A 17,291-nucleotide genomic window follows, 5' to 3' on the forward strand; every position below is an offset into this window, starting at 1 on the left:
TTGGGAAAGTCACTTAACCTCCATTGCCCGCAAAATAAATAAATAAATAAATAAAAGAAGGAAGGTCACAGCAAATGGTCTCAATTTGGTGGCCATTTCCAACTCCTGTAATGATGGCCCCTGTTGTATATTCATATCCTTTGCTAAAACTCTTGGGAACCAGTGGGATCTGGAGAATGCTATATGTTGGGCTTCTCCCAGTTTGAGAAGCTATATGGTCATGAGAGGGAAGGAAAAGATACTCTCTTCTTCTTGCTTTGTTTATGATGTTTCATCTTAGGATAGATAGATAAAAACACTTCTTAGGCCGATAAAATAATAAAACACTTATTGGGGATACCAATAAAAGGAGTTTATATTCTAATGGACAAAAGGACAACACACAAAGGAAACCATAAAGGGAGGAGGGAAGAATGAGGAAGGTAGGACAAGACTTCTGGGATATACCTAGAAATTCTAGAGAGGGAATAGTACAGCCAAGATGAGGTGGGTGCCTCATGAAATGGTTGTCTGAGGCCAGGGCTCATCAATCAGAAGAGAGGGCCACAGGATAGCAGCATTTCCAGGTTGAGAAGAAAGTAAGGAGGAGATAGGAAAGTCCAAAGAGGGTAGAGTGAAATTGAATACTTAGATTTTTTTAAATGCAACAAACATTGAAGATAACACTAATTATGTGCAAGAACTTCTGCTTGTTCTTGAGAATTCAAAGATGCAATAGGTATGTCATTGTCCCAGACTTTGAGGAGCTCACAACCTACTAAGGAGGCTCTAACATTGATTAATAAGTATAATATGATAGCTAGATGGTATAGAGGATAGACTATGAGACTTGGAATCAGGAAAACCTGAGTTCAATTCTGCCTCAATACTTACCTAGCTGTGTGACCCTGGTCCAATTCACTTAACCTCTTTAGTCTCACTTTGCTCATCTGTAAAATGGGAATAATAGCATCTGCCCACCCCCCCCACACACCACACACAGGTTTATGGTGAGAAACCAAATGAAATAATCTAGAAAGCATTTTTAATTTTCAAAGATTGCTTCAAAGAAATGCTAGTTATAATTATTAGCTGGTAAAGAGAGATCCAGATAAAAGGGATCCCATTGTGGTAGGAAAATTTTCATCTAAGAGATCCTATGCAAGCTTCAGGTGGCATATGAACTGAGCTTTGCAAGAAGAAAAGAACTTCATTCATTATAGTTTTTTATTTATCAAATCTCTCTTTTTGGCCTTATGAGTACATTTTTAAAATAGCGGAATTTTGCGTGGAGATTTTAATAAAAAACTGCTTGTGCTAGACATGGGTGATACGTTGAAATTGACTGCTGAGATGGTGCCTCAATCATCCCAATCACCAATTCCAATAGTAAGTATATTATCTTCTTTGTGGAATGAGTGTTTCTGATACAACCACCGTCCCTTTCTTAGCCCAGCATCCTCAGTGGATTTGTGTGCTACTCTCTCTAGCAGCATTTGTGTTCCCTCTCATTCTTACTGAATGATTTCTAGGCCTAGGACTCCAACCATGGAATTAGTTTTCTTCCTTGTTACTGCCTTGTTGAGGCATATACTATGCCCTGTTGCCCCCAGGTCAGAACTGGCTTAGAACTGAACTGGACAGGATGGTTCTGGGCAGGCCTCAGAACACCAGGAAGCCTTGTTTTCCTTCCCCAAAAACCAAAAAAACACAAATTGTCCTTCTGGATTCCATCTCACTTTTATTTCTTATAATCAGAAAAGCTCCTTACCTCTTGTTCCTCAGCCATTCCCTTCAACCTTCCGCCTATCCCATCTCCCTTTTTTTCCATTTGGCCTGCTTCAACAACGTCACTGCCTTCCTTCAACCTAAACCCAGCCTCAGTCCCCATGGCCCCTTCACCAGGCCTAAGCTCAAACCTTGTTCCTGAATAGCCATTGCTATTACCTGTTGGCCAGACATGACCCACTGCCAACCTGGAAGGAAAGACAACCTGAATCACTTCCAGGGCTTTATCTTTTTTGGCTATGGAATTATGCTCTCAGAGATCTCAGGGGTTTTAAAGTCCTTGAGGCTTTTGCCTAATTCATCTCCAATGGGATGCATAAATAGCCCTGAGGGACTTGACGGGCCCTAGCAAGTAAATAAGGACGATCAGATGGCCAGAGCTATGAACCAACATAGCAACAAGCTGTGTAACTCTCTTGAATGAAGATCCTTCTTATCCTAGTGATGTTGTTCTTTATGCCCATTTATTTTACACTGTATGTTGTTGAGGGGTTTTCTGTTCTTTTCCCAAAGATCACCGTCAGTAATCCCCATACTCTTGGATTCCAAGTAAAAATGTATGAAGATGGCTACACCTATGATGGAAACACCAAATTGCAATAGTAAGCTGAATTCCCATAATGCTATTATAAACCCAGCTATAATTAGAAGATGGGGAGTTGGGGCAGCTAGGTAGCGCAGTGGATAAAGCACCGGCCCTGGATTCAGGAGGACCTGAGTTCAAATCCAGCCTCAGACACTTAACACTTACTATCTGTGTGACCCTGGGCAAGTCACTTAACCCAATTGCCTTTACCGAAAAAAAACAAACAAAAAACAGAAGATGGGGAGGCCAGGTGGCACAGTGGATGAGTGCAGGCTTGGAGTCCGGAAGGCCTGAGTTCAAATCCAGGCTCAGGCACTTTACTAGCTGCATGACCCTGGGCAAGTTACTTCACCCTGTTTGCCTCAGTTTCCTCATCTGTCAAATGAGCCAGAGAAGGAATTGGCAAAACCCTCCAAATGTTATCCTGAAGAGTCAGAAATGACTCAAATGACTGAACCACAGCAACAATAACAAATATTAGAAGTCACCCATCTAAAATTGTGTTTAATGGGAATTTTTCCTCTGGACTCAGAATTTTTATCACTAGGCATTCCTTCCACTGATACCTGCTAGAGCTCCTCCATGTGTTTAGGAGATGCTCTTTGCATGTTGTTCCATCTGGCTAAAAATCTGTCCGCCTGCCGGCCAACCTTTCTGCATTTAGCAGGCTTGTCCCTGAACAACAGATGCTCAGTCTTATCAGCAGCCCAGTTGGGCAGGTCCCTTCCAAGGCATCTGCTCGATAACCAGTACAAGCCTTTGAGAACCAAGTGCTACCTCCCTCCTTACCACGGCAAGACACCAGAGTATGCCTTTAGTAATAACAAGAGCAGCTGCTGTTTGTCCAGGCTTCACAAATATCTCATTTGATCCTCACAACAAACCTCAATGCAAAAATCCTTACCCTGGCGTTTAAAAGCCCTTTGCGATATGTCCTGCTACCAGCCTTTCTGGTCTCTTTTCCTGTTACTCCCTCAAATACAATCTCTGCTTTAGTCAATTTGCACTGTTAGTTCCTTTCCATACAAGTCATTCAGTCTCCCATCTCTGTGCCTTGTCATATGCTTGTTCCCTGACTGGCCCAATATGATAAACCGTCCCCAATTCTGTCTCTTAGAATTCCTAACTTTCTTTACACTACGTATTATATGCCCCACCTACTCCATGAAGCCTTCCCTGAGCACTCCCAATTATTAGGGTTCTGTCCTTCTTGACAATATTGTGTATAATGGTGTATTGACTCATACAGGTGCATGTATGTATCCCCACAACCTCTCACTGCTTCTAGCACAGGGGACATTGACCTTTAAGAAATGGTTTCTTCAGTTGTTCATTTGACTCTGATGAGAATTCTTATCAGAGAGCACCTTGACAGAGAGATGTTAGCTGAACCTATGATGGCCCAGTGTATGGACATGTAATATTTTGTACGAAAGTATATGTAACCTTATACTACATACTATATAGCTCCATGCCTGTCACTCTATACAATATACTACGCAACTCTGTCTGTAACTACATACTATATGATTCTATATCCAGTAAACTACACATGTCCAAGACAGAACTCATTATCTTTCCTCCTAAACCTTCTCCCCTCCTACCTGCCCTATTAGTGTTGAGAGCAACACCATCCTCCCAGTCCCTGAACTTAGGAACCATCCTGGAATCTTCACTATCTCTCACCACCCCAACCCCCATATCCAGTTGTTGTCAAGGCCTATTGATTTTACCTTTTGTACCATTTCTCACATATGCCCCTTCTCTCCTCTGACAGCATCACCTCTCTAGTGCAGGTCCTCAATAGTGGGTGTGCCTGCCTCAAGTCTTTCCTCACTCAAGTCCATCCTCATTTGGCCACAAAAGTTATTTTACTAAAATGCAGGTTCAATCATGTCACCCCCACCCCACTCAATAAACTCCAGTGGCTCCCTATTGAGGGATCCAAAAGACTTAGTCCCCTCCTACATTTCTAGCCTTCTTACGCCTTTCCCCACCACACACACAGACACACTCTTGGGTACAGTGACACTGGCCTCCTGGCTATTCCACCAACAAGACACTCTATCTCTTGCCATTGTCTCTGGCGATTTCCTATCCCTGGAATACTCTCCCTCCTCTACTCTGACCACACCTCCTTGGCTTCCCCTCAGTTAATTGTTTCTTCTTTATGTAGTAGGCTTGCTTTCTGTAATTTGTCTACATGTTGTCCCCCCCATTAATTAGTAAACTCCTGGAGGGCAGGGGCTATCTTTTGTCTCTTTTTGTATCTCCAGTGCTTAGCACAGTGCCTGACATATTTGTTGTTGTTAAGTCATTTTCCATTGTTTCTGACTCCACACATAGCAGGCACTTAATAAATGTTTATTGATTGCTTGTCTGTAACTCTATACTGTACAATATATAAAGTGTCTATAACACTTTCTAATCAGAGTTCTTGTTCTCTCTCTCTCTCTCTCTCTCTCTCTCTCTCTTTCACAGAACATTACAGTGATGCAGCAGCATGTCTCAGGCAGGGCTCATGAGAGCTTCATTTCTAAGTATGCCCTTTCATTCAATTCTTTTGTATTTGTAGATTTGGGATTAGGCCTGTGATGTCATTGGGGAAGGGAGCTGGAAGTGAGGAGACTCTCTTGACCAGAGTGGTCCCTGCTTGGCAGCTTAGAGTCTTTGAGAGCTGTCTCAAGGACTGAAAGGCTCAGTGTCTGCCCACAGTCACCACAGCCAGTACTTGTCAGGGAGGGGATCAGACCAAGGTAACTGACCCCAAGTATAGCTCCAACCACTTAACTAAGCTGCCCCTCATTATTCTCTTCACCTCCCTCCAAAATGGTTGTGAATGAGGACATGAGTTACTCTTCTGACAGTATCTAGAACAGGATAAATGTCACACTGTTATTTATCACTTACATAGCCACATGTAGAGTAATTACAGACCCTAACTTCCCTAGGCCATTACATTACTGAAGCAATGATGGACTCCTTTGAGAATCCCCATAGCAAACTGGAAAATAGGGTCAGGAATAAGTGCCTGACAACCCTGCTTGCCAGCACAACATCCTGCTCCAAGGAAAGAGAACCTACTCCTACCTGAGACACCCCTTTCCACCTTGGGGTGCAACATCAAGCCAAAATCTGCTTCTCTGAAACTTCTACCCATTGCTCCTAGAGACCTTTGGAGCCAAGCAAAACAAATGTAATCCTTTTTTAGAGGGCAGTCCTACATGTACCTGAAGACAGGTATGTGTCACTACACGTGTCATGACCAAGCCTATGCCAAGTCTTCTCCCTAAAGCTCCCTCCCCTTCTGAACTTCCCTATTTCTATTTTTATTTTTTAATTCAATTTTATTTTATTTTTTTACTACTGAATTCTATCCTCCCCACCTTCTCTTCATTCATTCATCAAGAAAACAAGAAAAACAAAACCATTAGAAATATGAATAGTCAAACAAAGCAAATATCTCTATTAGCCATGTCCAATATACATACACATATGCCTCATTCTGCCTTCTGAGTCCATCACCTATTTGTCTTTATGATGATGTTGTCCCTCTCAGAGGGGAAGAACCAAGGGAATGGCTGGACACAGTATCACACCTAAGAGAAGCTTAACCTAGTCCACAAAAAGGGGGAAGTTAAAGATGATAAGAGGGACTGACAACCCTGCTCAAAGTTGTTCATCTTTAAAGTATTGTTACTGTATAAATTGTTCTCCTTTCTCTGTTCATTTCACTTTGTCTCATCAGTTCATATAAGTCTTCCTGGGTTTCTCTGAAACCCTCTCCTTCCTCATTTGTTATAGCACAATAGCCTTCCATCACATCCATATGCCATAACTTGTTTAGCTATTATTTCCCCCATGGATGCTTTCCTATTATAGAGTGCCCCCTGGATTCCAGCCTCCCTGACCAAGAAACTTGGTGTCTTCCTTAATTCTTTCCTCTTATTCACCCCACATATTCTAATCTTTTCCAGGATAAACATTTCCAGTTCCCTTAACTTGGCTCCTTATATCCAGTCAGTCAATAAACATTTATTAAAAGCTTTTAAGGGGAAGCTAGGTGGCACAGTGGATAAAGCACTGGCCCTGGATTCAGGAGGACCTGAGTTCAAATCCAGCCTCAGACACTTGACACTTACTAGCTGTGTGACCCTGGGCAAGTCACTTAACCCTCATTGCCCCACCAAAAAAAAAGTGTGTGTGTGTGTGTCAATATGTGCTAAGCACTGATGATACAAATAAGTAGGGTGGGGGGGGAGAGAAACCAGTGCTTGCCCTCAAGGCCCATATATTGTAATGGGGGAGAAACATGTTTACCTCAAAGATATTTACAGAGAATAGGAAAGTAAGTGAGAAAGGATGGTACTAGCAGTTGGACAACTGGGAAAGAACGCTTGAGCTTGAGCTGGTCCAGAACTGGAGGGAGAGCCAGTGTGGAGGCACAGAGATGGCATATGGCATGCGCTGTGTTTGAAGAACTGCAGGATCTTGAAGCCATTCATGACCCTAGTTGCTCTGTGGCTTATCAACGTAGATGCAGCAGTCCAGGTATCATCTAACGAAGGCCAAGTTCAGTGAAACTTTCACCTCCCTTGCCCTAAAATGCTCAATGAAGAAATGGAGAATGATGGAAGACTTTGACTTACCTAGATCCAGTGCCCCTCCTGAATCTTCCTGCTGCTGCTTAGGCTGGAAGCCCCTCTTTGGGACCAGGTGTCCCAGGGAGCAGGGACCATATGTTTCCCTGCAGCCTCTCCTATGTATCATGCGCCCTCCTGGGCACCAGTCAATAGAGATGCTCAGTACAGATTTTGGCAGGGCAGACAAGAGAGAGGCCAGGAGTGATTCCTTCATTCTCTCTGGGCTCCACTCCTTATTCTCTGAATTTCTTTCCCTACTTTTGTCACCTTCTCTCCCTGGAAGATCACTCTGCCCTCAAGGTGCCTTCCTCTGATTAATCAGTTCCTCCATTTTGAAGTAAAGTGCTCATGCTGGCTATATTTTGCTCCTTTTTTCTTCTCTGGGCTCTTCTTCTGACTTACTGGACTTCTGCTTCCACCCTCTGGGGAAGCCTTCTCAGACTGAAATATCATTCCACCCCTTTGACCAACTCACAGCTGGAAGATTACTCCGCCCCTGCAGCCTCTTCCTCTGATTGATCATTTCCCAGAAGCTCCATCTTAAGGAAAATGCCCTGGCCAGTTATAGTCACTCCTTCATGCCTCTCTCTGGGATGTCTTTCTCCACTTCTCCACTCAATACTTTTTCTCTCCTCCTCTTCTACCAATACACCTCCCACTTTTCAGCTTCCTTTTATGTGTCCTCTTCCATTAGAATGTAAGTTCCTGGAGGACTGGCTTGCTTTTTTTGCTTGTATTTGCATTCCCAGTGATCAGGACAGTGCCTGGCACATAGAAGTCAGTGCTTAAGAAATGCTTGTTGATTTCTTAACCACCATGAGGCTGTGAGACAGGTCATACAGCTGCAATGAAACCAGGGCACTGATGCACACGCAGGTGGCAGATTAGGGTGATCTGACCAAGGTGATGGTGACACTGATTACTCTTCTATCAAATGAAAGGTTTGGACTAGATCAGGGCTTCTTAAACTTCTTCCACTGGAAACCCCTTTTTGCCTGAGAAATTTTTACAAGGCACCAGATATATAGCTGGAGTTGGAAAGCTAAAGAAAAAAAATGTTTATTTTCTTTCTCAAGAAAGAGGCACACACCTGTGTATGGTGAGTGCGCCTCCAGGTTCAGAAACAAAGTATTATATATGATCCTAACGCAACACCCCCTCCCACCTTTCTCCAACTCCCACTGGCTGGTCATCAGGACTTAGAATCTATATGTGAGAGGGCAGCTAGGTGGCACAGTAGATAAAGCACTGGCCTTGGATTCAGGAGGACCTGAGTTCAAATCCAGCCTCAGACACTTGACACTTACAAGCTGTGCGACCCTGGGCAAGTCGCTTAACCCCAATTGCCTCACCAAAAATAAAAATAATAATAGAATCTATATGTGATATCTAACCCAGTCAGAGAACAACAGGATGTATAGTATACTCTGATCAAAGCTGACCATAAGCTCAAGCTGGGGGGCTAAGATTTATGGTATAGCCAACAGGTCCCTGATGTTACACATTGGCAGGATGTAAGCTAGAAACTAGGGAAAGAGCAAAATATACGATCAGAATATGGTTCTTCTGAGAAAAACACACCATGTTTATTTCTCACAATAGGTATATACAATAGGTATACAATAGAATAAATAAATAGCCTATAAAGAAATGTAAAGTAATTTAAGGAGAGAGCACCAATAGGATATTCAGGAAAGGCTTCCTGGAAGAAGAGATACTTGCGATGAGCCTTGAAATGGGATGTAGTAGTGTGCTAAATGTCTAGTGAATTTATTTGAGCTTTATCTAAACCAGCTTTTTCTAAGACCAACTTTGCTAACCTCAAAGCATAGTAGGGTGGCAGTGAGCAGGGACAGCCTGTGCAAAAGCATAGAGACAGAAAATAGTGTTTTATTTGTGGAAAAGCAAATAGGCCCATTTGGCTTAGAACCTCTAAGATACCATTCTGTGAATATAATTCACACAGAGTGTAGAAAAGCTAAATAGATTTCAGAAATGTTGCCAGCTAGCCCATAGCCAAGCATAACCCCCATTCCAACAGTTCCAACAAGTGGTCTTGCTGGTTTTCTTTCTTAAAAATAGACGAGAAGGGCAGCTAGGTGGCGCAGTGGATAAAGCACTGGCCTTGGATTCAGGAGGACCTGAGTTCAAATCCAGCCTCAGACACTTGACACTTAACCAGCTGTATGACCCTAGGCAAGTCACTTAACCCTCATTGTCCTGCCCCCCCCCCAAAAAAATAGACGAGAAAGGTGGGAGGAATAAGAAAAGAAGTTAGGTTGTACCCAGTATTTCAGGGAGGCATAAAACTCACAGAGGCTAAAAGCATCTTGGGGAAAGGGGACATGTTTCTATGATAACTTTTACATGGTGCTTCAGAAGATAGAAAATCTAGGTTCTCAATTAGCTCCTGCCTTCAACTAGCTCTATGACTCTGGACATGCCACCTCTACTCTTCTTGGCTGTAAAACATGATGGTGCTCTCTGATGCTAAATTTTCATATTCTAGTCCTTCTAGCCCTACCCCACCCCCATGCACTTTGGCATGTACTAATTCATCAATGTCCTTTCTAAAATGTGGTACAGCAGTGAACGAAGCATGGTCTCTGGTTGCATTCACTCTGGAAGCTAACACTCTCTTTCCCATTGTAGCATAAAACTTCCCAGTTTATCCACTATCACTCTGGATTTAATTGACAGAGGAATGTCCTGTATTGACTTACAACTCCGGTATGTATGAAACATTCATTCCCTTCCTTGTGCTTCCTTCATTTGCATTAAGGATTAAAAGCAGAAGACCAAGACACATGGGAATTTTCCCCTTAGAAAATTATGAATTGGGGGCAGTTATGTGACACGGTGGATCGAACACCAGCCCTGGATTCAGGAGGACCTGAGTTCAAATCCAGCCTGAGACACTTATTATCCGTGTGACCCTGGGCAAGTCACTTAACCCTGATTGCCTCCAAAAGAAAGGAAGGAAGTAAAGAAGGAAGAAAGAAAAAAAACCAATGAATCAGCAAAGCTTCAGTAGTAAGAAGCAGAGCTTTGCTGACATTGGGAAGTCAGAAATACCTGCCTAGCATCCTCTACTGATATTGATCTTGGCTAGTCCATCTGTGCTGTTGTGAGAGAGGAGGTGAGAGGAGGGGAGGGGAGGAGAGGGGGGGGGAGAGAGAGAGAGAGAGAGAGAGAGAGAGAGGAGAGAGAGAGAGAGAGAGAGAGAATAGACAATAGCTAAACAATAGATACCAGGGGGCAGCTAGGTGGCACAGTGGACAAAGCACTGACCCTGGATTCAGGGCGACCTGAGTTCAAATTCGGCCTCAGACACTTGATGCTTACTAGCTGTGTGACCCTGGGCAAGTCACTTAACCCTCATTGCCCCACCAAAAAAACAAAAAAAACTATATCTGAGAACAATAGATACCAGGGCATCTTAAGCACTTATTATGTCAGACACTGTGCCAAGTTCTGGGAATACAAATACAAACAAAAAAACAGTCCCTGCCCTCAAGGAGCTTATATTCTAATGGAGGAAGCCAACACGTCCAAAGGGAGCTAAAAGGAAGGGGTGGGGAAGGTATCCTCATATTGGGGAAGTCATAGATAGATTCCTCAAATGGAATTTTGGGAAGAAACTTAGGGAACTATAGGGATATATCTGCCCTGCTCTGATGCTGGGCCACAGCCCCTTTGGTAGAGGGTTAAGGAAGGACTACTTTCAGGTGCCCAGAGGATAGTGGAGAGGGGACAGAAGCAGCCCTTTCAGCTTGGTAGGGAGAAGGAGAAGGAATGTTCTCCTTTCCATTGGAACGAGGGCAGATATGATTCATTCCACCTAGAGAAAGGAAGAAAAGGTCCTCCAAGGGATTTCCTTCTTTGAGCTTTTTTTTTTTCCCTCAGACTAGTCACCATTGGAGAGTTATGGATATTCTTGACCCCTGTTTGAACAAATTTAAATACCTGTGAAGTTGGTAGTGTAAGAAACAGGTAAACTGAGGCAGGAGCCCCGTCTGGTGCAAAGCAGGAAGGCCTTTATTACGATCTTGCAAGAAAGGGAGCGCACCGCAAAGAAGTTGTGAGCAAAGAATGCTTGTTTCACACTGAGTTTATATAGGTCCCTAACACAAGGATTCCCTGCCCCATTTCACCTGAACTGGTTACTCTGGGTTCACATTCTTCACAATACTTCTAAACATGTATACCCCTCCCCGAGATGTGGTACCACCTGCTGCCCACCCAGACTCTGAGATTTTACCATTCTTTGTTATCTAACTTTAACTCAGGAAGAGAAATTTGAGAAAGGAGATAAGCCCCTGGGGCTTGAATAAAGTAGTCTTTTCTTGTCTGAGAGGAGCATCCTCTACTGGTTAACTGTTAACTCAGAAGGAAAAGGAAGGAAAGGGGGATCAGGGGAGAAGCCCCGGACTTGAATAATGTATCCTGCCTACTGAGAAGGACACATTTAATTCTCTTAGTAGCAAAGTTGCTCTGACAAAAGTTTAGAAGTTCAATTAAGTTCACCAGATAGTTAGTATGTACCTATTATTTGTATGTTACTCCGTAGGTTGAGGAGGGAATACTATAATGAGGTACGAAAACAAAAGCTATCAATAATAATATTAAAGCACTTGAAAGTTTGCAAAATACTTTACATGTGTCATCTCCTTTGATCCTTACAACTTATGTAGTAGGTACTGCTATTATCTCCATTTTACAGATTGGTGTGGGGAAAATAGAGTAGGGGGTTTGGGTAGGGGTAGGGGTTTGGGGTCCTTAGGAATTCCTCTTTAAAGAATTACACCCTCTTGCACACAAAAACAATAGAATAAGATGGTAGTTTATTAGGGGCTGGGGAAGGGAAGAGAAACCATGAGAGAAATCATTGGACTTTTTCTCATGGGGAGAAAGGCAAGGCACAGAATATGGCTCTGAGATACCAATATCCTAGAGCAGGAGACCAACAGGTACTTTTTTTTTTTTAAGTGAGGCAATTAGGGTTAAGTGACTTCCCCAGGGTCACACAGCTAGTAAGTGTTAAGTGTCTGAGGCTGGATTTGAACTCAGGTACTCCTGACTCCAGGGCCGGTGCTCTACCCACTGTGCCACCTAGCTGCCCTAAGCAGGTACTTTTATAGAGGATTGATGGGGGTACCCATCTGACTGTGGAAAGTTCAGTTGGGGAGGGAGGACCCTCCCCCACTGGTGGTGGCTGGAGGAGTTGGGTGAAGGGTGGCTGCAGATCTCTCAAGGCATCTCTACACAAAGGCAGCAGCCACATCTAAACTTATCTCTCCAGGGGTGAGGGAGACTAGAATGAAGGGTGGGGGTCTCAGTCCAATCTGGTTCTACTTATCTCTCTAAGCGTGTCTGTCCTTTGGTTTAGTTTCTCAAGGAGAAGGTTCTTTGATGTACCCCAGAGAACTTCTGGGGTGCTCTGGGCCCATAACAAGATGAAGAAACTGAGGTTGGTATGAAATGACTTGGCCAGGTCTTCCTGACTCCAAGTCTACCTACCTACCTACCTATTCCATTCTACCTACTGTTAACCTGAAAATTAATGAAACAATCAGTATAAACTTGGAGTATTACAAAGCAGATTGCTAGGAATACCCAAAGATGGGACTGACAGGGTTTTTTATGGGGTAACAGAACAGAGGGAGCTGAGACTTCCCTAGGGAAAAATAAGTTTCTCACAGACAGAAACTACTTAATGTAAATGAACTTTTTTACATAATAACCTAAAGTCCAGGAAGTAAACCGAGGAATCTTTGGGAGGAGATAAGTTTGTTTGGGGGAAATCCATAAATCAGTCAAAGATTAACAAAGATTGACAAAGATTAGTTAGCCCCAGGCAATTCATTGGCCTGGGAATGGGAAGTAGGTAGGGATCAGTCTGTTCTCAGTAAATTGTCTTAATCACTACTTTACCACCTAGATTGAGCTCTTCTCCACTTTATTGCCAATTATAGTGTCAAATATGCTTTACAAGTTAGTATGTGGTTAGTCAATTTATGACCTTCAGGCTCCCCGGAGTCTTGTGTACTATCATTGGTCAGCTAGAACTGGTATGTAGTAAACCTTAGAAGCTCGTCAGTGTGGGGTGGTGAGATTGAGTGCCAGGATTGCTCTTAAATTTTATGGTTAATATCCATATGGTTAATATAAACATATTAATATGTTATATCTGTGAGGGAAAAAAAATTCTCTTCTCAATAATTCTCAGGAACTCAGCAGCGATGTGACAAAGACTCTTTTATTTCCTTCTCCTGAGAAGGAGGCACCCTAGGGTGTAGCTGGTGGGTGCAAAGAAAGGGGGCTCACAGGCCCTGTTTTATACCCTAGTCCCTAATGCGAATGGACCCTCCCCTTTTTCATCATTAATCCGATAACTCAAGAGTGCACGAAAAAACTAGTTAATCAGAAGGCAGTATTCCCACCCCGCTTCCTTATATGGATATAACTCAGGAATGGACCTTATTCTTCCTTATATGGCCACAACTCCAGGGAGGGCCTTATTGAGACCAGGGCTCCTTGAACCATGTGATTTTGTTAACCAGAGGGGGAGGAGGTGATCTGAGACATTTGTCCTACAAACAGGTCAGGAGGAGTGTATGGGGCAAACTGCCTCAGTTTACCCAAATAACTCGAGGAGACCACCAAGTCAAGCAGAGACAGATTTATTACATTCCCATGGGAATGGGCGAACTCAATGCCTGAGCCGAGCTAGCTAATACATGCCTTGACCTTTTATAGGGGAAGTCCCCACGCACACTAGGACAAGCTCACAATCTAACATCCAATCCTGTCTCACCCAGGGTGTGTGTTTAGCTCGTGATCAATGTATGGAGACATGTTCCAGGAACAAGGGGGAAAAGGGGAGGGGGAACAAGGTCAAACCAAAGGAAGAGGAAACAGGGGAGTGACAGTCAGATGTTTCAGATCTCACAGTTCCCACTGACTCCCCTCTCCTGGCCCCTGTCTCTAAAGATATTCAACCTGAATAACAGGAAGAGTCACTCAGGTGCTTCAGCATTGTTCTGTAGTCGTGTTAATTCTAGAAGGATGACAGGGTTAAAATTTATCTTCGGCTATGTTGGGAAGAAAAGAATAATCCATTGTTGGGACCCCAGGGCCAAGGGATTCCACTCTGAGAAAAAGAGACATGTCACTTAACATCTGGTCTCACTCAATTGCTGCATCCTGTGTCGAGCCCTGTCCTTTCTTCTTGAGTCCCAAGTATTGAATTGGTGGGCAAACTCCCTGACCCACTCAACAGATGAGAAAACTGAGGCTTAGGGAAATCAAGTGACCTGCCCCAACTCACCCAGGTAACACGAAGGAGGACTTGGACCTCAAGTGATCTGACTGCAGAGCCACTATTCTTTGCTGGATTATGATCTGTCCATTACAAACTTACATGACTTGGCCATTTGTTTGACTCTTCTTAGTTACCATTGATATGGGGAGAAAGCACGTGGGTCCTTAGGATTCCTCTGTAAAGAATTACACTCTCACCCAAGTCCTATTTAGGAATAAAAGGAACAGGTTTATTGGGGTACAAGAGAAACTGGCCAGGAGGAAGGTTTTGGAGAAACAAAATGCTTGCCCTTTTATAGGGTTCAGATGGCGTGGCTAAGAATGTCCCTTATTGCATGAGGGGCTGGGGGCTCTCTGGAGTTGGGCTGTAGTAGGAGAGATCAGTTGTGAGCAATCTGGTGATTACTCTGTCCTGATGGGTCCCAGCAGTCTGTTGGTGGGCGGTTCCAGGTGGTCTTCTCCAGGTGTAGTCACTCCCAACAGGATTACCTCATCCAGGTAGTCAGGAGGACTGGCATTTGGGGTGGTGGTCCCTGAGCATGCTCAGTTCGATCTGGTGCTGCTTATCTCTTTTGGGTGTGTATGTCCTTGATTGAGCACAAGGAGAGGCCTACTTGATTTCAAGGGAAAACTCCTGAGGTTTCAAGGAAAAAGTTCCTTGACCTCCTCAGGCAACTTTTGGGGTAACCGGGGCCCATAATCCTCCCATAACACCATATTGTTGGCTGAGTTCATGTTGCCTTTTGGTTTCACTCTTAGATTTTAACCATTTTATAGGCTCTCTCCAAAGATAAAAACTGTATTTTTAAAAATTAATTTTTTTCAATTCACAAAAATCAATTTTCTCTCTTTGCCCTGCCCACCATGAATAGGAGAGAGACAGAGACTCTAGAGAGAGGGAGGAACCCTTGTAACAAATATGTATATTCAAGGATAACTTAATTCCAACATTGGCCACGTCACACACCAAAAAAAAGGTGAAATCTGATCAGGTTTGTCACCTCTTTGTCTCAGAATGTAGGTAGTATGTTTTATTGTGGGTTCTTTGGAATCACGAGATAGACAACTTTCAGCTGCATTTAACAAATCTGGTGGTCTGTACCTGTCAGGCCTTACAGTTGTTTTGTGAAGCGAAGTCTGTTTGTTCCAAAAATATTTCCATAAGGTTTGTATGTATGTGTATGTCATATCCTCTGAGGAATATCAGTTCTCTTCTTTTTCAGTGAAGATGTATTCATCATTATTGTGAGAATTATTGGGCAATTGTCTCCTCTCAATAAGGGTTCATTTAAAGACTAATTAAGAGTCTGGGAAAGTGTATTCAGATAGAGAAGTTTTCCCTGGGGGAAGTCGAGGCAGAGGGGTTGGAATGCTGCATCCAGATTAGTCCTGCCTGGCAGGTAGATTGTAACCCTTGAGTAATTAGAGTAAAGATGAAAAAGGGGAGGGGCCATTTTGCATTAGGGATTAGGGGATAAAAGGGGCCTGTGCCTCCATTTTTTTTCACCCATCAGCTGCACACTGGGTGGCCCATTCTTATGAGAATGACAATAAATATGCCTTTGACACATCACCGCTGAGAGAATTATTGAGTAGGAGTCATGTTCCTCACACTTATTTTTATCATTTTATCATTTACTCTGATTAGGGACCAAGGATTTCATCAGTGTAGATGTAACCTTGACCCAGATTCAACTTAAAAAGCTGAATTCTTTGGCCATGGTCCCGAAGCAAATGTGTATCCAATGTGAGGCCTGGAATCAATTCTTCCCAACTCCAAGGCTGGCTATCTCCTTGCATCACTCTACCTCCAAGTATAACAATAATTATCAATACTACAGTAATGAGGTGGGGCCTATTTATAGAGTGGCCATCAACTAAACCCACAGCAATCCTCTTTGTCAGGGAACATAGAGAACTCCTTTTCAAAACTCTCTAACCTTAATGGAACCATTTCAGAACCATTGCTTCAGGTGGGAGAAGATAGAATTTGGTAGTCTTCAATCTTGGCCATCATTCAAAAGGGGCACCAAGGGATAGTTCTATCCATGGCTGTCTTAATAACTGTCTTTCTTGGTCTATAGGCAGGTCTCATTTCCATTGGTTGTAACTGGGAAAAAAAGATCACCATTCGTAGGTAGGTTTGTATTTTTTGTTATTACTCAATTATTTTTCTAACTTTTCACAGAGTAGAAGAATCTAGTCATTTAAAGGAATCACAAAGGCATCTTTGGCTCTGTATCCCTCACAACTAACCCAGGGTCTATGAGATGCTTAACAAATGCTTGTTAATTGATTGAGTCAAATCAGAACAAAAATCCCCTCTCAAACATTCCTCAACAAAGATCCTCCAGCCTGTGCTGGAAGACCTCCAGGAAAGGGGAACCCATCCCCTTCAAAAGCAGCTCATTCTATTTTTGGATAGTGTCATGGGGAGAATGGGGTAGGGGGTTTGGGAAGGGGATAGGGGTTTAGGATCCTTAGGAATTCCTCTTTAAAGAATTAAGTAGTTAGAATAAGATAGTAGTTTATTTTGAGGCTGAGGAAGGGAAGGGAAGGGAAGGGAAACCAAGAGAAATCCTTGGACTTCTCATGGGGAGAAAGGCATAGAGTGTGGCTCTGAGATACCAATCTCCTCGAGCAGGAGATTGGCAAGTACTTTTATAGAGGGCTGATGGGGGTGACCATCTGACTGTGGAAAGTTCCCTTAGTGAGGGAGGACCATCCCCCACTGGTAGTGGCTGGAGGAGCTGGGTGAGGGGTGGCTGCAGATCTCCCAAGTCATCTCTTCAGGAAGCAGCCACACCTAATCTTATCACCCCAGGGTTGAGGGAGACTAGAAGGAAGGGTGGGGGTCTCTGAGCTAGCTTAGTCGGAACTGGTTCCTCTTATCTCTCTAGGCGTGCCTGTCCTTCGGTTTAGTTTCTCAAGGAGAAAGTCCTTTGATGTGCCCCAGAGAACTTCTGGGGTGC

General features: G+C 43.4%; 1 protein-coding gene across 1 annotated transcript in view; it reads left to right on the top strand.

Annotated features, from left to right (window-relative positions):
* CATSPERD (cation channel sperm associated auxiliary subunit delta) overlaps positions 1-17,291 on the top strand; it is a 102,694-nt gene that overhangs the window by 58,494 nt on the left and 26,909 nt on the right. Inside the window, 6 exon segments of the mRNA XM_043990711.1 lie at positions 1,257-1,368; positions 2,281-2,369; positions 3,018-3,072; positions 4,835-4,893; positions 9,649-9,730; positions 16,404-16,456. Coding sequence (XP_043846646.1) covers positions 1,257-1,368; positions 2,281-2,369; positions 3,018-3,072; positions 4,835-4,893; positions 9,649-9,730; positions 16,404-16,456 — 450 coding nt within the window.

The sequence above is a fragment of the Dromiciops gliroides genome, chromosome 1, assembly GCF_019393635.1.
Source record: "Dromiciops gliroides isolate mDroGli1 chromosome 1, mDroGli1.pri, whole genome shotgun sequence".
Classification (NCBI taxonomy): domain Eukaryota; kingdom Metazoa; phylum Chordata; class Mammalia; order Microbiotheria; family Microbiotheriidae; genus Dromiciops; species Dromiciops gliroides.